Source organism: Grampus griseus (assembly GCF_964374135.1).
Source record: "Grampus griseus genome assembly, chromosome: 12".
In the NCBI taxonomy this organism is placed as follows: domain Eukaryota; kingdom Metazoa; phylum Chordata; class Mammalia; order Artiodactyla; family Delphinidae; genus Grampus; species Grampus griseus.
The window spans coordinates 19138104-19163802 of NC_139006.1; the positions used below are offsets into that span (position 1 = coordinate 19138104).

Genomic DNA, 25699 nt, shown 5'->3' on the forward strand with positions numbered 1-25699 from the left:
AAAGGTCATGTTCCTGGAAGCACGGAGGGGAATTTATGGGGCAACAACAGACAGGCTCAAGTTATATAACTCTTACGTTAACTTGAATGAAAATCTTTTCAAAGCTGCTTCCTTCCTGTCCTACCTGGGGAGTTCTGATCTACCTTTGCCCAACATTTTAGACTTTTTGTGAGTCTTTCTTCACTTTTTTTTTTTTCCTGTGACTTCTGTCTCTCCTAACAATCCTTTAATTGTTTGGACCTTCTCATTGCTTTTGACTTTTCGTAATCTCCCAGTATCTCTGCCCTCAGTCTGGTGTCAGCTTGTCCTCTCCAGCTTCATTCATTCACTGAGGCTTGACTAGGTGCAAGGCATTGAGCTGGCCACTGGGTTTGGTCCTGGGGTGGGAGACTTGTAATCAGATAATTAACCTGGGTGAGCACTTTGACAGAGGCATGTTGGAAGGGCCATGTGAACAAACATTCTTTCAACACATATTTATTGGCCTCCCACTGTGTAGCAGGCACTGTGCAATGGGGGTGGTATCCCGGGCAGAAGGTACTGATTGCTTGAAGATGAGGCGTGGATCTGGGAATGGGTGATCTGCTCTGGCACGAGGTATTTGGTAGGGACTTGGAGGGACTTGAGCTAATAAGTGGTGAGAGAAAAGCCTAGAAAGGTTAGGAAAGTACTTCTTTTGTTTTTCTTAAGGGAGTTGTAGTTCTGTTTCTGTGGCGTAGCATTTATTAGCTCCATGGTGACTCTTACCAACTTCTGTATTACCTGTATCTCTGATTTCTTTGGTTAATCTTCCACTTGTTCTGGTGCCCAGTAGCACTAAGTGGTGCTAAACACTAACACTGTTAATTGTGCAGTTTTTAAAAGTGGGAGGGGGGCTGCCAAGAGAGAAGGAGCCTCAAAGCAGGGCACCAGGGGTGTGATTCTCTTAACTTTACCTGGATTATTTCCTTTTAGGCGTTAAGTAGCCTCTTGAAACCCCCTTTTTTATTTTAAGGGTAGGGGAGGAAGAGGTTGAAACAAATGAATTTGAAAACACCCTGTGGGATAAAATTTACATTCATCGCCCACCCTGAAATTTTTTATTCTTTTTCTTTAGGTTTCTTGCTATTTAAAGATTTTTGTTTGAATGAAATTAATGAAGCTGTACCTCAGGTGAAGTTTTATGAAGAGGTAAGAAGTGACTGTTTTATCAATGCTTTTATTTCAAAAGCATATTTAAACTGTACTTTGGGAAATATTAAGACTACTAGATATCTTAGAGATTCGTCAGAAGTAATTAGTACTACAAGATATAGTTTTAGAGATGCTGAGAACAACTATAAAAATCATATTTTTAAAGCTCTGTAGTGTTCTGGAATCAGTGAGGAATAGTTGGACTCAGATTCCAGAGGAGGAAGAATCATTCAGAGGTGCACTGAGCATTACCAGCCATTTTATTTTCTGCAGAAGCACGCTGATTCTGGACACAGAAGCCGAGGCAGGGGGCTGCTACTGGGTGAAAGAGAAACTAGCAAAGGTTTATGGTCACACATTACTAGAGTGACAAATTAGAGACTTGGTGGGAAAGGGTGGCCTCAAACACACAGCTGGTTTTCCCAGCAGGACATTGGGAGGGGATCTGAAGAGGCAGGCCAGGAGCTTCTGGAAGACACATTGAAACCTCCCACAGCCTTGCGGTATTAAACAGTATTGAAATGTACACCTGTTGTGGCAGGAATCCGAAAACGGAACAGGCAAGAGATGAAAACCCCACTGAAGACCCATAACCACTTACCACCTGGGGTGGCGGCTGGTCCAGGTGTGGTGGGCAGGTGAGAATCCAGCTTTGGCCCCTGGCAGGAGGCTGCTTCTGCGAGACAGAAAAACCAGAAGAGGTTTCTGGATCTGGAGTAAAAAACAGATGAAGCTGGGAATTCCGTGGCGGTCCAGTGGTTAGAACTCCGTGCTCTCGCTGCCAAGGGCCTGGGTTCAGTCCCTGGTCAGGGAACTAGGATCCCATAGCCGTGTGGTGCAGACAAACCCTCACCCTCCCGCCCCCCGCAAAACAATTAAAAACTTATAACATCAAACATATTAAAAAAAAAAAAAAATGAAGCTGGAGGAGCCCCCAAAACATGATGAGTCCCGTGCTCAAGACACATGCCAAGTTTTGAAGCTTGAGTGGGCCGGGGGGCCAAAGAGCTATCCTGAAGACTTCTTAAGGGCAGAACTGAATCCAGTGCTGAGGAGACAGAGGTCTCATTGAACTCCATGGAGACCCAGGCCTTAGAACAGGGACCAACCAGAGGCAGACTGAGTCCTACGCAAATGGCAGGGCAGACCAGCCCAGCTCAACCCCCTGTTGGGTGATGAACTCCCTCCCTACCTGTGCAACAGAGAATAAGGGGAGCTCTCTGTCTCTTTTGCAGGTAGAAAATAACAATATATAGAGACTCTCCAATCTTCACCATACAGTAAAAAATGATTTTCCACCTAAGAAGCAAGATCACATGACTTATAAACAAGGCAATAGAAGCAGACCCACAGATGAATCAGATATCGGAGTTAGTTGACAAGTACCTAAAAATAACTGTAAATATGTTCCAGACAATAGAGAAAAAGATGGACAAAATAATTAGATGGAGGAATAGAGAGTTTCAGCATAATTTGAATGTATTGTGGAAAACCAAACAGATATTCTAGAACATAAAGTATTTGAAATTAGAACCTAGTGGTTAGAACCAATAGCAGATTGTCACAGTGCGAGACAGGATTAACGAATAGGGAAGCAGGTCAGTAGGTCATCTCAAACTGAAATACAGAGAAAAAAGAATATAAAAAAGAAATAAGGGCATTAGAGACATGTGAGGCATACCTAAAAGGTCTAACACATGTAAAGTTGGACTCCCAGAAAGGAAGAGAGAGAATGGTACAGAAGCAGTATTTGAAGATATAATACTAGGAATATTACAAAATGATGAAAGTCAGCAGCTTACAGATTCAAAAAACTTAGAACACCCCAAGCAGGATGAGTACAGAGGAAACGTATCTTTGCACATCAATATAAGACTGTGGAAACCTGTGACAGAGAGAAAATTTTAAAAGCAACCAGAGGTTAGAAAAAGACACCTCATTTTTAAAGGGGCAGTAATATGAACAAAACGACTGTGACATATTAAAATAAATGATTAAGAAAAAAGAAAGACAGACAATGAAATGGCCATCTTTCAAGTAATCAGAGAAAAAAGCTGCCAACCTAGAATTCTTTCCTCAGACAAAACTTCCTTCAAAAATGAAGGTGAAATAAAGATATTTTCAGACAAAAACCAAGAGAATTTGTCAGTAGTGAAACTGCATTACCATAAATACTAAAGAGAGCTACTGTAAGCAGAAGGGAAATTACCCCAGATGGAAATGCAGGAAGGAATGAAAGATATCATAAAGAGTAAATATGTATGTGAAATATATGAATGTTGACCATACAAAACTATAATATGTTTTCAGAGTTTAAAGTGTGTGTAAAACTAAAATGTATGAGAGTAGCACAAAAGGCAGGAGAGGGGTTAATAAAGTTAAAGTATCTTAAGATTCTAGGATTATTGGGGATAGTAAAAATAATAATTTGCATTGACTTGTAAAGGATGCATATTGTAATCTCTAAGGTAACTTTTAAAAGAATAAAATGTGTATGTTAAAAGAGAGGAGATGTGGAATAAAACAACATTGTATTAATCCAAAAAAAAAAAAGAATAAAAGATGGACATAAAGTAGGAGGTCAAATTGAAAATAAAGAGTAAGGTGGTAACTATAAATTCATCTATATAAATATTGATGATTACATTTAATATAAATGGACTAAATACTCCCAGTAAAAGACTAAGTTTGTCAGACTGGATAAATAACCAAAACCATGTTATATACTGCTTATAAGTGAGATGCTTTATTTATGTATTTTAAGATATTTTATTTTTTGATTAACCTATAGTTGCTGTACAATATTATATAAGTTACAGGTGTACAGTATAGTGATTCAATTTTTAAAGAAGTGGTATACTTTAAACAGAAGGATGGAAGAGGATATGTAATATACACACTAACTGAAGCAAAGCTGGTATAGCTATACTAATATCAGACAAAGTACATGGCAATGCTGCTTTGAGATAAAGAGAGATTATTTCATAATGATTGAGGAGTCAGCATCTGTATCTTACAAATAACAGAAGTTTAAAATATTTAAAGCAAAAATTGGCAGGAAGATCCAAAACAAAATAATTCTACAACCCTAGTGGGACACCCACATACTTCAAGAACTTGTAGAAGAAACAGGCAAAAAATTAGTAAGGATGTGGAAGATCTTAATAAAGTGATGAATAAACTTGACCTAATTGACCCAGCAGAAACAGAGTTTTGCATTCTTTAAAGTACATATGAAACATTTACCAAAATAGATCATATGCTGGACCCTAAAGAAAACTTTCTACAAATTTCAAGATTGAAATTGTTCAGAGTATGTTCTCTGACCACAGTGGACTTAAGCTCAAATTTAATAACAGTGTTAAGTAAGAAATCCTTAGCTGCCTGGAAACAAATAACTTCTAAATAATTTAAGGGTCAAAGAGGAAATTAAAATTGAAATTAGAGAATATATTAATTGAAATATATTTAAGAAATATATAATATTATATAATTATATATAATTATATAATTATGTAATATTATTAGCATGATCTGTCTTTACCCTAAAACATTTGAAATGGTCCAAAGAAAGCATGGCATAATTAGGGCTGATATTAGTAATCTTTGTATCTTTGAAAATTGGAAGAATATTCCCTTTTTTCCTGGTTTATTGATATACATGAAAATGACATTTTTCTACATTTAAAAATTATATTAATGTATTTCCAGGAAGAATGATCAAATGATGATGCACATGTAGCATCATGTGAAAAAAAAAGTTATCTAAATCCCAAAGTCTTCCACTGAGTATGAAGTGACTTTATTATTTCAGTCTGAATCAGGCATTTGATCTGGACGAGACTCACAGCTTGATGTGTCAAAAAATTTTTTTTCTTTCCTGTGTTCTTAAAAGCTTCTCTCCAATTTCAGCATGTACTCAGCTGCTTTGTCAAAGAGAAAGCAATCTCGTTTAGTAGATGAAACAGATGGGCAACCTACGTAGTTATTTCTTAAGCACTTCTGGCCACTATGGTGGTGACTACTGCTGATGTGTTTCCATTTGAACTTCAGACATCGGAGTTTCTCTTCGTTGGCTTGTTCCTCAGCTCTTCTCTCCTCTCTCCTGGCCTGGTGTGATGGATCTGGCCTATCAGGTTATCCCCTTGGAGGAAAATGCTTCAGGGCTCCTCAGCAACTTGCTTTGTGTTCTTTAATTGACAATACCATCCACCTTGGAGTTTCAGATACAGTTGTGTAAGTCAGTACAGCCTCCAAGATGGAAGTTATCAGTAATTCTGACTCCTTGGTTTCACCAACCTGGTGGATTCTTTAATTTCTAGTTTTATAATCCTGATCCCTAGAAAACTCTGTTGTCAGATATCTTGCAATGTGTATGTTGTCCATTGTACTTCCGTTTTTCTGTGTCCCCAGGCGCTTAGTGGTTACCCATTTTCCTGTGGTCTGAAGTCCTAATTGCTTCTTCCAACACTCACATATCTCTGCATTAGTTATCACTTACCTTTCCCTCTTTATCTTTCACTACCTTCTCACGTAGACCTTCCAGTAACCAATATTACCTGAACCCACCGAGCCCAGTTCTTCTTTTTATTACTTTCCTTATGTCCTTCCCCCAGCCTAGGATGCTGTTTCCCTTTCTCGGCTTGTGGAAAGCCTTGCTTCGTTTAAGGCCAAGGTCAGTTTCTGTATTCTCCAGTAAAGCCTGTCTGTACAGTCGTCCCGGTCTTCCATGATTGCTTTGCTTCTCTGATTCTTACACTGTCTGTTGCCTGTAATGCCCGTGGGATACTTAATATATGCTCGCTGCTGGTGTGTGCACGTCATCAGTATTTTCACTTGACCGTTGTTTGACTCCTAGACAGCAGGCCCAGCTAGGATCTAGGTGCAGCTGTGCTCTGCCCTCTCACTTGCTGTGGGATATGGTGCTGGTCACTGAGCAAACCCTGAAGCATCTACCTTGTGTCAGACTCAGAGCTTACAAGTGTGAACCAGGACACTGTCCTGTACTTGAGCTCATAGAATGGGGACTTAATATTTGAGCATCTGTTACCTTATCTATGAAATGAGGTTAGTAATCATCTCCTGCTATTTCACAGGCTAGTTGAGAGTCTCAAATGGGATGCCAGATGGACAGTTGCTTTCTAAACTGTAATATCTATAATATGCTGCTTAGGTATATGCTGTAACATGGTGGTAAAGAGTTCCAGCTCTAAACTGAGACCATCTGGATTTGGATTTGGACACTGCTGGTGATTAGCTGCCTGAAGTTGGGCAAGGAGTCTTGCTTCACTCTCTCTGGGTTTCCTCATCCAAAAGTTAGGGTGATAGCAGTGTCTGTCTTTAGGGTTGTTATGTATGTATGCAACACACCAGAACAGCACCTGACACGTAGCTACTGCTCGGTGTGTTGGTTTATACACTTCCTTGTTCCAGTTAGATTTAGACGCAGCTTATAAAAATATTTATATTACACCTAGATTTAATAATAAATCACGGAAAACAGAAAATATAAGACCAGAGGTAAAGTTACTACACAGACTTTTCTTCACTCATGCAACCAGTATTTATCAAACACTAATGCTGGGAAGCATTGTTTGGATGGACAAAGTCTGTGCTCTCTTTGAGCTCCCATTTTTGTTGAAACAGACAATAAACCAGTAATAAATGAATAGGAAATATATCAGGAAATGATAACTGCTATGCAGTGATTCAAAACAGACCCGCAACTCAATGTGACGTATTGGGATTCGGTGGCCACCTTAAATTGCTGGGTCAAAGGCTGACTTCTGAGGAGGTGCATTTTAGTGGAGTAATTTCAGATATTGTGTTTATCCTTTGTGGCTTTCACTTAGTTTCTTGAATCTGTCAATTTATATGTTTCACCAAATCTGGTAAAATTTGGGCCATTATAAAACTTTATTTCTACTCTAGTCTCTTTTTTTCCTCTCTCTAGAATTCCAGTCATAACGAGGTTTGATCTTTCGATATTATCCTAGATACCACTGATTCTCCCTGTTCCATTTCCTGCCCCCCGAATTTTTTTTCTTTCTTTTCTTCAGATTAGATAATTTTTATGGAGCTGTCTTCAAATTCATTGATGCTTTTGCCAACTCTAGTCTGTTATTATGTCCATCCATTGAATTTTTTTTCAGAGAAGATTTCCATGTGGTCCTTTTCATAGTTATTATTTTTCTGCTATTTCCTATCTTCTTATTCATTACATGCATATTTTCTGTACATCTTTTAGTATAGTTATAACAGCTCCTTTAAAATCCTTGTCTGATAATTCCATCAGAATCATCTTGGATTGGTCTTCACTGATGGTCTGTTCTCTTGCATATGAGCCACATTTCTCTGTTTCTTCATAGATAGAGTAATTTTAGATTGTATCTTGTCCATTGATTTTGTAGATACTCTAAACTCTGTTTCTCCAAAGGGTATTGATTTTTTTTGTCTCAGCAGTTAATTTGGCTTACTCAGACTTGATTCTCTGTCTTCTCATACAGTGGGTAGCAACTGAATCTTGTTCAGTTCTTTTAACCTTAGCTGGACTGCTGTGGGTCTGTCATGCTCACCTGTCATTATGGGGTCCACCGGAGATTTTGAGAGGTTTGTACATAAAATTTTGGAGCTCTGCTCTGGCTCTTCATTTTCAGGAATATCCTCTCTTACCTTCCAGCTTCTGTTTGATGCCCCTTTTCCATTATCTCTGTACTTTTGGTCACTCTCCCGTGGTCCAGTGCAGTTGGGTGTTTTGTATGTCCAGAATTGTTGTTAGAGTTTAGTTCACTATTACCTGAAGGAGGACCCTGGTTTGTGATCATTTTGAATATGAAGCCAACGTGACTGGTTGATGAATTGGATGTAGGGGATGGTGGGGACAGGGGTGTGAGCAAGAGAGCAGAATCAATGATGATTATTCCATTTTTTTGGCTTACGCAGCTGGGAGGATGGTTTTATCATTTCTGTGATAAAGAAGACTAGGGGAAGAGCATGATTGGCCAGGGGAGAGAGGATGTGGAAATGTCCGATAGGTGATTAAATATTTAGACGCTGGAGCTCTGGGTGAGAAGTGAGTCCTGCAGATCCAGTCTTAGTCATTGGAATATAATTGGTGTTTGAAACTATGGGACTGAATAGCTTCACCTAAGGAGAATATGTAATGGAAGAAAAAGGGGTGCCCCAGTACTGTGCCTGAGGCACTCCAGTATTTAGGAGTATAGCCGAGGAGGAAGAATTACCAAAGGAAACTGAAGAAAAGGAGCCAGTGTGGCGAACCCCTGGACGGTGTAGATCCCAGAAGTCAGAGAAGAAAGCCTTCAAGGAGGCAGGAGGGGACCACGGAGCTGAATGCTGCTGGGATGTCAGGAAGCTAAGGGCAAAAAGAGAGATCCTTGATTGGTCAAGGCAGAGGCCCTTAGTGACTTTACTAGACCGTCTCATGGGAATGGTAGTGGGAAAAACGGGAGGCAGGAAAGTGGGGACCATGACAGCTGTGGACCCAAAGGGCTTGCTCTTAGGGTTCTGTGTATTTAGGCTACACGTTCAGCTGTGAGCTTTGTAACGACCAAAGCAGAAAGGGAGGACTACACGGTTAGTGAATGTTCATCATTGATGGCGAAGCTTCTGTTCTGCTGTAGTAGGGACTTTTCACCTTGAACTTGGGCCTCTGCCTGCTCAGGTTCCCTGGACAACCTGACTGCCAGGATTAGGGGTGGCATTTGCTCTGCACATCAGGACATCCTGTCTAGAGCCAATTGATACTTGACTGCATGTTCTTTAATTAGTGGTCTTAACTGATAATAGAAAGTGAATTACAGCCAGGGATGCTTGAGGCTGTTTCTTTGCCTACTAAGAATTAACCTTTTCTGTTGTTCAAGTTGGAGTTTATGAGATACGAGGCACTTACTAAAGCCAGAATTGTGGTTCAGAGCATCATTTGTGCAAGAAACCGGAATTTTCTGTATTGTCAGATTATTACAGTTCATAGAAAACTCCCATAGAATCAGCGTTTGCTTAACGAGGTGTCAGCTTGCTTTATAGGTCCCCAGAACATAGACTTAGGTTTCATTACACTTCTTTTCAAGGATAACGATTCCATGAAGGTTTAGTTTTCCTAGAGTTTGTGTGTTTAGGCAGAAACGTTTGCCTTTGGTTCACTAACAGTCCACCTGTTCTATCCTGGCATTGTGGCATTAATTTCTGGACCTTACTAAAACAAAACATCAAAAGAAATCTACCAAACTAGAGTCCTTGGTTTATTTTCTGACTCTGCCTCAGATTTGTGTGTCTGGCTTCTGTTTCCTTGCACCTACCATACTTGCATCTGGCATGGTATTTGAACCTTCAGACATGTTCTCCTGAATTAACCTTGGATGATTAAGCCCAGATCCTTTGGTTATGCCAACATTGCTGAATTGCTTCTTCATTAAAAAAGTGTTTTCCTTCTGGAGAAAAATATAATTTGAAAAGATACATGCACCCCAGTATTCATGGCAGCACTGTTTACAATAGCCAAGACATGGAAGTAACCTAAATGTCCATCGACAGGTGAATGGATTAAGAAGATGTGGTGTGTGTGTGTGTGTGTGTGTGTGTGTGTGTGTGTGTGTGTGTATACATACATACACACACACACACACACACACACAATGGAATATTGCTCAGTCATACAAAAGAATGAAATAATGCCATTTGCAGCAACATGGGTGGACCTAGAGATTATCATAGTAAGTGAAGTAAGCCAGACAAAGACAAATATATGATATCACTTATATGTGGAATCTAAAAAAATGATACAAATGAGCTTATTTACAAAACAGAAATAGACTCACAGACATAGAAAACAAACTTATGGTTACCAAAAGATGGGGTGGGGGAGGGATCAATTAGCAGTTTGGGGTTAAAATATACACACTACTCTATATAAAACAAATAACCAACAAGGACCTACTGTATTAGCACAGGGAACTATATTCAATATCTTATAATAACCTATAGTGGAAGAGAATGTAAAAAAAGAATATATGTGTGTGTTTGTGTGTGTGTGTGTGTGTGTGTATATATATATATATATATATATATATATATAACTGAATCACTTTGCTGTATACCTGAAACTAACATAACATTGTAAATCAACTATATTTCTATAAAAATTTTTAAAAAATAAAAAAATTTTTTAAAAGTGTTTTCCTCTTGGATGGGGTATCAACCTACCCCAGTCCTCTTGCCTTTTTGTTAAATTTTAGTGTCTGTTCCAAGAAGACTCCATTCTAAGCCCAGGCAGTTACAGACTTGTGAATTTCAGCCATCTCACTGATGATATTTAAGGGCAATTAAGATGATCCCAGAATTTTTCTCAGTGTGTGAACCAGTTAGCCTTCGTATAGGACGTCAGCATTGTACATATTCCTCTCCCTGCCGACCGTGCCCTTTCATTATCAGAAATTTTCATAGGATTTACTGGTTTTGATTTCAAAACTGTTAGACTGTACAGTAAAAAAGGTAACTTTTATTTCTATTCAGTTTATACTCTCTCCCATAGGAGTAATCAGCCCCACTTTTTGTCATAGCAGAATAGAGAGCACTCAGATACCATGAAAGTCAGTATTACAACTGTCTCCTTGGTGGGAGCATTTGTTTTTCCAAAAATAAGTTATATGTAGTTATTAGTCATTATATTGAAAATCTTTGCTACAGTCTTCCTACCAGCTCCATATTTCATTTGTGTTTTCATTCTCTTCTTGTCTTTTAGATTAAATGTATTTCTGTAAATAAATAAAAATACTTCTCTGATCTGAGAACTTCTGTTTTGAGGTTGGAGTAATAGGGGCCATGTCCTCATAAAGCAAATATTTCCAAAGCTCATTTTATTATTTGGTCTATCTTGACACCTGTCAGGTTACCTCCCTTAAGTTATTGGCAAAACATACAATTTGAAGGAACCTTTCTGTTAATACTTTTAGAGTGCAGAGAAGGTTCCAGTGTGAAAAACCAATGCTTTTATCTATGGTTAATGCATTTCCAAAATATTTAGTTGATTTCTAAACATCTCTTTGCAGGAATCCTAGCAATTTATTATTATTTTTTCCTCCTGAATTTTGTAACACTGTAGTTGAGTGAGAACGAGCCCCGTCATAACTCTTAGAACTGGATTACAGACAAATTTAAATTATTTGTGGTTGGGAAAGGAGACTTGGCAAGGATGAATGGTCCATGGCTGGTGCATCGTTAAGATAATTGTAACCATGGCAGTATTTGTTTCTTAATATTGTGTTTCTAAATTTAAGCGACAAGGTTCATCATAGGAAAAAATCCATTCGTATGTTCCAAGTTGAATTTAAATTATTCCAACTTCATTATTACAACATTAGAAGTAGTTGTTTCTGGTGGAATGGCCGATTCAAGTAATTTGCTTGATGTCATGTGGAAGTGGTTTCTGCCAAGACTAGTAATATCCTTCGATAAAGTAAGTTTCTAGGAAGACAATACCTAACAGTGGTAACTTTTAACCATCCAGATAAAAGAATATGAAAAGCTTGAGAATGAGGAAGATCGCCTTTGTAGAAGTCGACAAATTTATGATACTTACATCATGAAGGAGCTGCTGTCTTGTTCACATGTAAGTATCTTTTTGTTTTATTACTTTAATATGGGTAAATATGAGACAGCCTTCAAACATTTCCAGAATGAAAGTTAAAGTAGGAGGAAGAGGTTTAAAAATTACATGATATTCATCCAGGATGGAACCCATTTCTTCTGTTTTTGTCATTTGTTTCCTGGTAATACCGATCCAGTATCTGTTGTTCCATATGCTCTTGGTATGTTTCCAAAAGTGGATACTTTCACTGCAAACATTGATAAAATGGCTAATGCAGATCAACGGAAGAAAAAGCCAACCTCAATTCTAGACTTTCTAAAGGAAATTAAGCTTTATTGTTTTTCATTTAGCTCTCCTTTAACAGTTAGGCTAATCATATATTGATCAATAAAAATCTTAAATGCTTTCTTTGAATTAATAAGGAGGATTGTAATTATTGTGTTAATGTAGTTCATTAATAGTTGAATGATGGTTGAAACCATTTTTTTTCCTTGTATTGATAAATCAGAGAAACAGTCTAATTCAGTCATTAGGATAAACTGGGTTCCTAGGAAATTATTCCACCAGGAGTGAGTGGGATAATTAATAATGAAAATTTACCATGTAATCTCTCTACATGAAGACTGTTTTCCAAAGGAGTATCCTAAGAGCCCTGGGTTGCTGTGTCCAATGCAGTAGCCACTAGCCACATGTGGGTATTTAAATTGTTTAAATTAATTAAAACGAAATGGAATTGAAAGTTTAATTCCTCATGAGCCACATTTCAAGCGCTCAATACCCACATGTGGCTGGTGGCTCCTGCGTCAGCCCAAGTTCACCACACTTCCAGCATTGCAGAGAGCCTGACTGGACAGCAGTGGTCATGACAATGATATATGTCCGTGCTTCTGTGTTTATTGTGTTGTCTACAGTGCTTGCTGAACTTCTGAGCTAGAGTTAATCGTAATGCTCTGCCTTGCTACCTTGCTGGGGAATGGCTGAACCTTGGTAAATGCCAGGTGTTCACTGTGAATGCCTCTGTAAACGTAGTTTTCGTATAGGTCAACAATTTAGAGGGTTTTTAGCAGTGTGATATGCTTTTTAAGCTCTTCTTCTTGTGCATTGCTGCAGACGTAATTTGAAGTTTTGGGGGAGGACAGAGTGTGTAATTTTTGTCGGTGTGAGTTTCATTGTTTGAGAACCAATTCCTCTCCCCTGTGGTTACAGCAAGATTTTCCTTAACCTAGAGTCTTTTCAACACTGTGATTTAGCTTTGCAGTCCTGACGTTTAATTCTTAGGTATATTTTCATGCATTCACTTTCTCTCATATAATAGAAATTTTGCATTTTTAGGACCCCAGTATCAGCCAGTTGAGGGATGATGCATTTAATAAGGCGATAATACGATTCCTTACAGCTTTTTTTAGTCGAAGTCATCTTGATCTCCTGTGGAATTAGGTATGTCAGTTGGATGCCCCTGTTGCACAGCATCCTTCTCGACATGGTGTCTAAGAACTCTGGAAGCTCAGAGGAGCAGTCGTCTGTTTGGCTTGCCCGCAGACAACCAACAGATTTTTTAAAGAATGCGTGTTGATGGAATCCCTGTAGGTTACTGCTTAGTAATTTTTGTGTTAAATTTTATGTTTGATATTGTAAAACACACAGAGGTTTGCTCTGTTTTATATTTGTGGCAAAAACATTGTTTTCTTGATTTTTAAAAGCCATTCTCAAAGCAAGCTGTAGAACACGTGCAAAGTCATCTATCCAAGAAACAAGTGACATCAACTCTTTTTCAGGTAAGATTAAAGTGCTTTCCCAATAAATGTTTCTAATTTGCTTAACAATTGGATTGGGGCCATTCTTTGCATCTGTGAAAGTGCTGGGGGAGTTGACATATGAGGCTGTATCTCTTACGTGGAGGTGTATCTGGAAGAACTGAAGTTTAATGTTGTCTGTCTTCTCATTGAAATGTGTGCTGTTCTGCTGACATTCTTCGTGAAGGCTTTCCTGAAAAACGCCACTGGAGCGTTTCTATAAATCAATCAAGACAAGACATTGGAGGAAAAAGCCTTTTCCTGTTTGACATCCCAGGCACCTGTGAAGAGCGGGGACTTGACAAGATTTCCTTTCTAGTGGTACAGGTGTTGACCCCCACGGTGTTTATCCCCCACATGAAATAGATCCATTTTCAAGAATCAAGAGGGAATGTTTGAACGGCCTTGGTGTCGTGACTGAGGAACTGGACTTTGCCCTGGCTCCTCGTATCTTGAACACAACACAGTCATGCAGATTTAAATGACAAGCCTCAGAAAACTTGATCCACAACTGATGGGCCGATGTATTTGCTGATCTTCAGATGTAATGGTTTCTCCTCCCCAAAGCCTTTTCTCTCATCCTGTGGGTTTTCTATAGAGGTGGCAGCTTGCAAGGACACGGCCAAATTTTCAAGTGGATAATGTACTTCTCATGTTTCTGTGAGTCACAAGAAATATGAAAGAATGCCATTCATTAATGTCATGATTTTCATAAATGAAAATAATGTATCCATTTCCTGGATTATTCAGTAATTTACAGGAGTTAAGGTGATGTTTACCTAGGTGCCTTATGATAGGTTTTATTTACATGCAAAACGAATCTGATTATTTTATAGAGAAAATCTTGGTTTGGCTCCGAGAACATTTGGGTACAGTAACAGACCGCGTGCTGCCTTTCTGCCAAAATAATTAGGTGGACTTTTCTTAAAATGTAACACCCTTTATAGTCGAGTTGGTTATAAGCTTGGGCTCTGAAATTAAGTGCCCTGGATTTTGAGACCCTGGGCAAGCTACCATACCTCTCCTCCCTTCAGTTTTTCCCATCTGTGAAGCAGAAGTGAGAGCGGGCTCTCCCGCAAACGGGGGTCTTGAGGATTCAGTGCATGTGAGTTGCTTTGCACTAGGCCTGTCTGTTGCCATGCTCCACAAATGTCAGCTCTTACCAAACACTGTACATTCAAAAAGTGCAACGTGAACATCTGCCGTTTGTTGCCTTCATGATATTTTCATGTCAGAACTTCAGTTGTCTGACTTTGACGCTGTTCAGAGACAGTCTTGTAGTCAATTACATCTAACGTTGCTAAATTATACCTCACAGTACGTGGATTTTACAACTCTGATGCTAGCTTCTCCTGCAGCATAAATAACATTTAAAAAGATAGTTCCAGATGAGATACAAAGACCACCAAAATTCTCTCTGTGCCTTCAAGGAACAGTCATTGAGGAGCTTCTCCAGTATCTTTCAAAACCACTCACTTTACTGATTTGTTCATAAGAAAATAATTAAATAACTTTCTGGTAAAATAGATACAGAATGGCTGGTATTCTTATTTCAAAGGTGAAGGAAGTAGTCCCTATTAAGTTGATTTAAATAAGAAGGTGTATTAGTGCAATTCAGCGTGACATGTACCATCAGAACATAGTGATCAAAGTATAGATAGAAGTTACATGTTTGGATGTCCTGTTTATAGAGGGACGTTAACCATAAAGTTAGTTGATATTCTTTGAGTTGGAATTTCTTTTTTTCCCCTTTCTGAGTTACAATTGACAAATAAAAATTGTATATAATTGTAGGTGTACAATGTGATGTTTTGATATACGTATTCGTTGTGAAGTGATTGTCATAATCAAACTAATTAACATATCCATCACCTCACCTAGTTACATTTGTGTGTGTGTGTTTGTGTGTATGTGTGGGGGTGAGAACACTTACGATCAACTCTTAGCAAATTTCAAGTGTACAATACAGTATTATTAACTGTAGTCCCCATGCTGTACATTAGCTCTCCAGAACTTATTCATCCTGCATAACTGAAACTTTGTACCCTTTGACCACCATCTCCCCATTTCCCCCACTTCCCAGCCCTTGGAAACCACCATTCTACTCTGCTTTTATGAGTTAGACTTTTTTTAGATTCCACATGTGGACGAGATCATACCATATTTTGTCTTTCTGTGTCTGGCTTATTTCACTTACCATAATGTTCTCCAGATTCACCCATGGTGTCACAAATGGCAGGATTTCCTTCTTTTTAAAGACTGAATACTATACCATTGTGTGTTTTTATATATATGTATGTATCCATACCACATTTTCTTTATCCATTCATCCATTGATAGACACTTAGTTTGTTTCTGTATCTTTACTGTTGTGAATAATGCCGCGGTGAACATGAGCGTGCAGATACCTCTTCAAGATACTGATTTCATTTCCTTTGGATATATACCAGAAGGGGGATTGCTGGATAATGTGGTAGTTCTGTTTTTAATTTTTTGAGGAATCCTTATACTGTTTTCCATAATGGCTGCACCAGTTTACATTCCCACCAACAGTGCACAAGGGCTCCCTTTACATCCTTACCAACAACTTACCTCTTGACCTCCTGATAATAGCCATCCTAACAGATGTGAGGTGATATCTCATTGTGGCTTTGATTTGCATTTCCTTGATAATTAGTGTTGTTGAGCACCTTTTCATATGCCTGTTGGCCATTTGTCTGTCTTTCGAAAAATGTCTATTCAGGTCCTCAGCCCCCTTTTGAATGGGGTTATTTGGTTTTTGGCTATTGAGTCGAGTTCCTCGTATATTTTGAATATTAACCCCTTATCAGATATATGGTTTGCAAATACCTTCTTTCATTCTACAGGTTGCCTTTTCACTCTGGTAATTGTTTCCTTTGCTCTGCAGAAGCTTTTTAGTTTGATGCAATCCCACTTGTCTGTTTTTGCTTTTGTTGCCTGAATTTTTGATGTCACATCCAAAAAATCATCACCCAGGCAAATGTCAAGACGTTCTTTCCCTGTGTTTTCTTCTAGTGGTTGTACACTTTCAGGTCTTATATTTAAGTCCTTAATTCATCTTGAGTTGATTTTCGTATATGTATGAGATAAGGGTCCAGTCTCATTCTCCATTTATTGGAGAGACTATCCTTTCCGCATCGTGTGCTTGACACCCTTGTCAAAGGTTAGTTGACCATAAGTGTGTGGATTTATTTCTGGACTCTCTATTCTGTCCCATTGGTCCATAATGTCTGTTTTTATGTCAGTACGATACTATTTTGATGACTGTAGGTTTATCATACATTTAGACATCAGGAAGTGTGATGCCTGAGTTGAAATTTCTTATCGAGGAGAAGAAGGTAGTAAGAAAAAAATGCTCTGAAAGTAAATACAGAATACTTTTTATTCTTTTTGTTTGCAAAATTAACTTTAGAAATAAATAATTGCACAGGTACATTTGGTGGCAAGAGTCGGGAGGGGTCCTGGCTTACATTTAGGTTCCTAGAACATGCCAGGCCCTGTGCTTGGCTCTCAGCATTCTTAATCTTACTAAATTCTCACAGTGGCCTTGAAAATTAGATGTGACTCTCCCATTTTACAGATTAAGGGAACTGAGAATCAGGTGAGGTTGTTTGCTCATGACCCCACTGTTGAACTCTCGCTTTTGCACTGCTTACTCGACACATTTTGTAGTTCTTTGTGTTGAGAGTGGCAGTGTAGTATATCATATCCAGTCTTAAGAATCTCTGGTGAACTTTTATTTTATCAGCAAAAGTACAGGCTGTTTTATAAAATATGAAAAAATATTAACGTAACAGTTTTTGTAAATAGAAAATCTGTGATATACAAATTTAGGCTTTTCGTATGTCTTCCAACACTTGATCTCTTTTGTCTTTTGAACCTCTTGAGACTTGTGGCCCTTGGTCTTTAGCATCTAGAAGAGTTCGCGAAGATTGCAATTATGTGTCATCATAGAAACACAGGACTTCAGAGGTGGAAAGGGCTTCAGAGAGAGAATTCAGCTTCCCCTGTTACTAAGGAGGGAACAAAGTCCACCTGGTTTTAGTGACCAGTTCCGGTGTCCCGCCCAGGACAGCAGTAGCCCTGCCGGGGGGGTGGAGGTGGCTTAGCCCTGTGGCACGAAGTGAGGCTCCCAGGCGAGCTGCAGTGGTCTCACTGCCTGTGTTGGTGACTGTGGCTTCTGCAGACTTCCTAGTTTGATCACTTGCCTTGGACGGTTCCTGATCTGGTCCTTCTTTTTTGCACATTTTCAGGATGATCTACGAAGACACAGAAAACATTAAATTTGCATCATTCAGTGAGTGTAGGGTATGAAGATATTTTCCAAAACTATCTAAGTGGCTCCAGGCTGAGCTGTGAAATGTTGGCATTTGATATTTTTATAGCTCTTGATTTGAAGTCCATCCCATGGAAAATAAGTTTATGCAGTTTATTTGGTAATGTGTAAAGTGGCATGATATTGAAGTAGATTGTTCTCCACAGGGAAAGGGCACTGCACGTGTGAGCAAGGAGCCCTTGCCTTAATCCCTGCTTAGCCGTGAACTTGCTCAAAGACCTTGGGAATAGCTGATTAAAAAAAAATTTACTCCATGGGTCCCTTGGCTTTTCGTCTTTAAAAGTCAATATTAATGCTGATCATTTATGATAATCATAATTAATAGCAATTATATAATTAATAGTAATTTATAGGATGCACTACGTAACTTACAAGGCTCAGTACGCAATGAAAACCTGGGGGCCCTTGTTCAGAAATTATTAATTTCAGGATGACAACAGCAGGGCACCAAACCGAGCCCTGGGCTCTTCTGTGGGGCTGCATGGGTCACATGCCCATGAAGCTAATTCCAGCCATTTAAGATGTGTCTGTGACTTGCCAGGAGCCGTGCTAGGCAGGAGGGATGCAGTGGCACACAGGACAGACCTGTCCTTGCCTTCATGGAACATGCCATCGAGTGGTGTAGATTACTACAAGTAAATAATTGTGACCATGAGTACACTGGTGAAAATTGGACAAGGCTGCGAAGGGCGAGTACAGGGTGCTGTGGGAGCACGTAATTTGGAGGCTCGCCTCGTCTGAGTCTCATCCTTTTCTGTTTTCACTTTATTATGTTCTTACTGATGCAGTGTGGAATTTCTTTTCCGTCCTTTCCAGCCATACATAGAAGAAATTTGTGAAAGTCTTCGAGGCAGCATTTTTCAAAAATTCATGGAAAGGTATGAAACTTTATGTATAAAATCTTTTTTTTAATAGAGATATATTTGGCATGTAACATTATCTTAGTTATATATCATTGTATTTATACTGATAAGATCTTGTACTGTGTAGGTGTACCTCATTTTACCCAATAAGTGCTGTCCTTAAAATGTGTTAATTTATTCATTCAACGAGCATTTACTGACCATGTGCTATGTGCCAGGCTTTGCATTAGATTGTTTCCTCTGTACTTTATAATTTAGGATTTGTATATCTTAACATCCCGTTGACCTTTAGTTCTTTAGCTTCCAAATGGTCCAAAATTTAAATAGACTAAGGAACCTCACAATTAAAAGTATTTTAATGGGACACCTTTGCTAATGCAAGCACGAGTCTATGTCTAATTCATTTGTTTATATGTTGAAATCATATCCTTCAAAGTGAGACAGGCCTTCTCTTGATTCTTTACGTAGTAGAATTTAAGTATTGGCAAATGTCTGTAGTCATATATATCATTAATGTACCCGATAAATACGTCCCTCTGGGTTACTCAAGCTATAGGGTATGTCTGTCCTATAAAATTCTGAAAATTTTCGGTAACGCCTATAAAAGTGTTCACATGCTTCTCAGGCACCTAAGAGTCAATCCTTCAGTATTTTGAGTGTGCCTCTGTGACGATGCACCTTTGGAGTTGGACTTTCTAACACTGAATCTGCGTTCACACTGACTGTGCTCTTCTCCATAAACTCGGCTGATTTCTAGACAGCTGTCGTGTGACCGTGCCTCATCGACGGAGCAGCCTGCAGCTGTTCAGTAGTTGCCCTTTAAGAGCAAATACTTCAGTGCAGTTGTGTTTTTTTCTCCACATGTTCATAGAACTAAAATAATTAAAATAAAATTCTAAAAGTTGTGTCATGATTCTACCAGAGTTCAAGAGATGATTTTATCTTGGAGTAGAGTCAATACTTCAGGAAATGAATCTGCATACAAATGATTACATTTTTCTGAGTAGGAGCAGAGGCTTTGCCAGAAAGCCGTGGAATCAAACTGAGGGGATAGGATGCCGGCCCAGGGGTGAGACTCAACCAAGTCCTGGGCCATCTCCACTGCTTTTGGTTCTAAAATCTGACTTTTCCCAAACTCCTGGGTCAACCTCACTGTTATATGATCCTTGGTGGAGAGGGGAGAAATGGGGATGGTAATTAAAATCGGGGAAGAGGTCTTGTTAACTCCATTGTGTAACCACCAGGTAAACCTGCACGGTCATTTTCCCCCACTGAGTTAACCATTCACTGTGGTTTTTTTTTTTTAGTTTTATTGAAGTATAGTTGATTTACAATGTTAATTTCTGCTGTACAGCAAAGTGATTCAATTATATATGTATATATATACACACACACACATTCATTTTCATATTCTTTTCCATTATGGTTTATCCCAGGATATTGAATATAGTTCCCTGTGCTATATAGTAGGACCTTGTAATTTATCAATTCTCTATGTAAAAGTTTACATCTGTTAAACCCAGACTCCTAATCCATCCCTCTCCCAGCCTCCTCCCCCTAACCATTCACTCTTATCACCACAGGAAATACAAGTGAAGCTCTTTGCATTTTAGGCAAGCATGCACATTGGATTTTCTGAAACTGTTACCATTTTATATAAATGAATTATTTTTAAAGTCAGTTCATTTATTTATATATATATATATATATATATATTTGGTTCTTTTTATGTTAATACATTATCAAATTAACAGTAAAAGAATCCATTGTCAGGCCAAGAGTTCAGAGTTTGGTTTTTTTTGTTGTTAATTAATTAATTTATTATTTATTTTTGCCTGCGTTGGGTTTTCGTTGCTGTGCGCGGGCTTTCTCTAGTTGCGGTGAGCGGGGGCTACTCTTCATTGCGGTGCACGGGCTTCTCATTGCGGTGGCTTCTTGTTGCGGAGCACGGGCTCTAGGCACGTGGGCTTCAGTAGTTGTGGCACGTGGGCTCAGTAGTTGTGGCTCGCGGGCTCTAGAGCGCAGCCTCAGTAGTTGTGGCGCACGGGCTTAGTTGCTCCATGGCATGTGGGGTCGTCCCAGACCAGGGCTCGAACCCGTGTCCCCTGCATTGGCAGGCGGATTCTTAACCACTGCGCTACCAGGGAAGTCCAGAGTTTGGGTTTTGAAAAGCACAGGCACTCCATAAATAGACCCTTGTAGACTTCAGCATCGTCAGGACTGGCCGTGTTCTCTGATGGCCTCACGGTTCAGGCGATTTTTCTTGGTGGCCACACTGCAGTTTCATAGTAGAGAAGTAAAGAGGAAGTCTTCATGTAGAGAACAGGCTTATGGTTGCCAAGGGGGAGGCAGGGTGGGGCAGGGGTTGGACTGGGAGTTTGGGGTTAGCAGATGCAAACTAGTATATAGAGAATGGATAAACAACAAGGTCCTACTGTATAGCAGGAAACTAGATAAACCATAATGAATAATGAACTAGATAAACCATAATGAATATATAATGAATATATATCATGTATCCTGTGGTAAACCATAATGAAAAAGAATATATATGTGTATAACTGAATCACTTTGCTGTTTAGAAATTAACACGTTGTAAATCAATTATACTTCAATTAAATTAAAAAAAAAAAAGAGGATGTCTTTAGCAGTGCTGAGCCTGCCTCTGCACCTTCTCCTGAGGCCCAGCAGGGACACGGGGTTAAGTTCCCAGTGGGGCTGAATACCAGAGGGAGGCTTTCCCTCTTCTGGATGAGGCTGGTGAGCCTCGCTTCAGCAGTGAACATCAGATTGCTCAGTAATCTAAAGCCCACGTCAGGGGTTAGAGCTAAAAACGCTCGTTCTGCTCACCCTCGCCGCGCCCCAGTCGTCTTTGTATCTTTCACCCCTGCTCTTCCCTCCGAGGCGGTGGTTAAGTCACCTGCAAGGGCTCTGGCTCTGAAGCCCTGTGCTGCCCAGGCTCTGCCCTATTCTCAGCCCCGGTTCCTCCTCCCCACCCAGAAGTGCCCATTCTAGTGACTAGATATTGCCTAGGAATGGAGCTCAAGGAACCCCGTGGGCACACGACAGCCAGGACACCCAGCAGCCATCTGTACTTCCTAAAGAAGAACTTGCTATCGTATTTCATGGGCAAAATATCTGTGCTTATTTTTTGATGGAGTGTGTGTCCTTTTGGCGCAGGGTATGGGTTGGGAGTTGATTCTCCTCGACTCTTCTCTTGGCCAGCAGGGCCACTTCTCTCTCCCTGGTTGTTTACCCTCTCCAGCTAGTTTGCAAGTTCATAAAATGTGACAGATCACACCCCCCCACACCCCCACCTCCGTTGCCATCTCTGAACTCCAGAATCCGTAAGAAGGCAGGGTGTGAGCTAGCCTCACACACCAAGTGATTTCAAAGTCATGGATTTATTCACCCCAGTGTGGTTTCACCTTTTGCACTCACCATGCTTTAAAAAAAACCTCTTTGAAATAACTCTCAGAAACTCAAAATTTATTTTACTGACCTCATAGAGATGTTAGGAGGATCAGTGAAACACTCTTTAAAAGTCATTTCAGAGTCACTGAAAAAAGATGCTATGTAATTACAAGAGTTCTTCTGCTTTGAATTCTTAATTTGATTATTAGCCTCAGAAATATTTTTAAAAGATCCTTAGAAGGCATATTAGATGAAACCCCCAGGGACCTGGGATATTTGGATGCCTTAAGGCATCGTATTATAGTGCTGATAATACCTGTAACTTGCACTTCGTAAGAACTCCCTCCCTCTCTTCCTGCCTTTCTCTCTCCTTCCCTTTCTTCCTTTTTTAATTCATTCATTCCTTCATAGAACCCTGAATACCGTTCCTATGTAAGGAATCATGCCAGGGGCTAGATAAGTCCAACAATCACCAGAAATGTTCTTTGCTTTTAAGGAATATTCAATCCAGAATGCATTTCTTCTGAAAAAAAATTAAAAGCAAACATTTTATAGATATGTTGCTCATTAATAAAAAATAATCCCAATCATGCCTTTATTAATGGGATAGATATGTTTCTTACTTCATGGATGAAAAAAACACTCCTCCAGCAGTTGAGTAAACTGGGAGCTTATCAATGCAGTATGACTTCCATCTTGCGATTCTCGTCTGAGGGTTTCTCTGCTGCACTGTTGGCATCTTTGTGAGGCAGACATTGGTTTGGGTTCAGATCCGGCTCCACCCATTCTCTCTCTGTGTGACCTTGGGCAAGCTCAGGTGGTTTTGGCTGTAAGTTGGGGCATCATGACGGTACCTGATCACGGAGTTGTTGAAGGAGTAGATGAACAGGGTCTGGGACATGATAAGCACTATTTAGGTATTATATTTGCTACCCCTCTAATTATTTGTAAACAGCCATTATTTTGTCATTGAGAGCTGCACTGTCCAGTATGGTAGCCACTGACCACGTGTAGCTGTGGAACTCTTGAAATATGATTAGTCTGAATTAAGATGGGCAAACACCCACCAGATTTCAAAGACTTCATAGAAAAGCAAGAATGTAGACTATCTCATTAAAATTGTATATTGATTTGATTTTGTGTTGCAATGATAATTTTTTGATATATTGGTTTAAATAAAATATATTATTAAAATTAGATTACGTACGCAGCGTCTGTTACCCGTCTGTTGGACAGTGCTGACTCAGATAAAGATGTTACCACAGCATAACGACAATTAAAGGAGAAGCACAAAGTCTTCGATTTGAATCATAAAATAAGGCCTTAAATACCAGGTGAATCCTCTGTGAGAAAATGTTTAGGAAAACTTACTCCGTTTGAGAAGCAACACAAGCAGTACAATTCTAGTTTCTCAGTTAACTCGATATTTAACTTTTCAGTAATTCCTTACGTTCTTTTTCAGTGACAAGTTCACTCGATTTTGTCAGTGGAAAAACGTGGAATTAAATATCCATGTGAGTATCATCTCTGCCTTTCTTTTTTTAAATAAAAATTTCCCCTGGCTCAGCTTCGTGAGAAAATAGTTTATTCGGCAGTGTACTCCCCAGGGTAACACTCTGCCCAAACAGATGTCGTGCTTATGGCTTTAGGCATGAAAACTCCATCCTCCTATACCCAATTGTAAACACTTTGAATTTTAATTCTCTTTTCTCATATTCATGTAAGAATGTGTTTATTTATTTAAGAATGGTTATTTTAAGCGGTAATTGACCTTTTAACAGAACTAGTTGTAAAAATACAAGTCTTCTGCATAATGTAATTCCCATATGCCCGTGCCTTATGCCATCTTGGTAAAGTTCCTTTTTTTATTCTTAGGCGCAATGATGTAATAAACAAGATGACATCTTTTACTAGACCACGGTTTCATCTTTTTTGTTATTTTGAGAATGATAAAAGCAGTCCTCAAAGACAGGCTACTTTCTGACATTAACCCCTTAGCATTGTATCTTCTGTTAGCTTCTCACTGTCAGTAATTCTAGGGCACGTTCTTTACTTCGCTTTTAGAGTGTGCGTTTCTCTTCCCCTTTCCTTCGTGCTCTCCCTTCACATAGGTTTGCCACTGAGAAAAAGAAATAACTGGATTTTTTTTTTTTTAGTTTTTTACTTGAGCAGTACTATTGGAAGAAGTGGGGTCTTTTCTTCTTTTTTTTTAAAATTAATTAATTAATTTATTTATTTATTTTTGGCTGTGTTGGGTCTTTGTTTCTGTGCGAGGGCTTTCTCCAGTTGCGGCAAGCGGGGGCCACTCTTCATCGCGGTGCGCGGGCCTCTCACTATCGCGGCCTCTCCCGTGGCGGAGCACAGGCTCCAGACGCGCAGGCTCAGTAGTTGTGGCTCATGGGCTTAGTTGCTCCACGGCATGTGGGATCTTCCCAGACCAGGGCTCGAACCCATGTCCCCTGCATTGGCAGGCAGATTCCCAACACTGCGCCACCAGGAAAGCCCCTTCTTCTTTTAAACCTCCCCTCTCCACCCCATTTCCTGGCAGGATTGAGAAGCAAGAGGCAGTGACACATTTTTAAAAATAATCCCTTATTGGGACTTCCCTGGCGGTCCAGCGGTTAGGACTCCATGCTTCCACTGCAGGGAGCACGGGTTCGATCCCTGGTCTGTTGCTGTGGCATGCCGCAGCACGGCCAAAAAAAAAATCCCTTACATCTGCTGTGGATCTTCCTTGTGCTTGAGTTCCTTTAGCAGACGTGGTATCCTCATGTCTTCACGTCCTCATGTCCTCTGAGCACCAAACATGAAGCTAGTGGGCCAGATGCCCCTCCCTGGCTGCAGACATGATATTTGAAGGGTTGTCTGGGGAAACCCTTCAAGCATCTGACCCTTCATTTGCCAGGATACATAAACTAGTAGGCATTTGCTGTTATCTGATGGCCTCTTACCACGAACATAGGACTATCTATCTGCCTTTGTACTGTCTAATGCCATGAAAACTGCTTAGGAAGCAGGGCATTGCTGGGATGATACTGACAAAGTGCTTATGAATAAAGCCTCTTCATAGAGTTACTCACACTCGGTCTGGCTTCATGCTCACACGCCCAGCATGAGTCCTCTCTACTCGCTGACGTTATTGATAAAACACTCACACGGCCAGCATCTGTTGGGCTTTCTGATCATATGGCCCATGGTTAGGAAAACATAGATGGCCTTGACGTGGGCCTATTTTTCTACCATTACGTTCCTGGCCTTGCTGAACTGTTCCCAACTTTAGACTTCAGAGTAGCTGATGTTGCTTAGTGTTTTGAGTGGAAATTTCACATTCACTTGTCTTCAAAGCGTACATCGTCCAATATAAGATTTATGAGATCGGAAAACCAATCTAACTCAGCTACCACTGTGTCATCTTCCCATTTGCCTCTGTGGTGTGCATTCTGTGCAGTTTGCATAGAAGGTGGTTCTAGAATGTCCTGCCACCTTGTACTTCTCA

At 39.7% G+C, this 25699-nt stretch overlaps 1 protein-coding gene across 1 annotated transcript in view; it reads left to right on the forward strand.

Moving 5' to 3' along the window:
- Positions 1–25699, forward strand: part of GRK3 (G protein-coupled receptor kinase 3) — a gene marked incomplete at its 5' end in the record, with an annotated part of 118604 nt that overhangs the window by 53524 nt on the left and 39381 nt on the right. The window contains 5 exons of the mRNA XM_082668407.1: positions 1097–1170; positions 11696–11797; positions 13477–13551; positions 18743–18804; positions 23666–23717. Of these exons, the coding sequence (XP_082524533.1) occupies positions 1097–1170; positions 11696–11797; positions 13477–13551; positions 18743–18804; positions 23666–23717 (365 nt within the window). The remainder of the gene's footprint in view (positions 1–1096; positions 1171–11695; positions 11798–13476; positions 13552–18742; positions 18805–23665; positions 23718–25699) is intronic.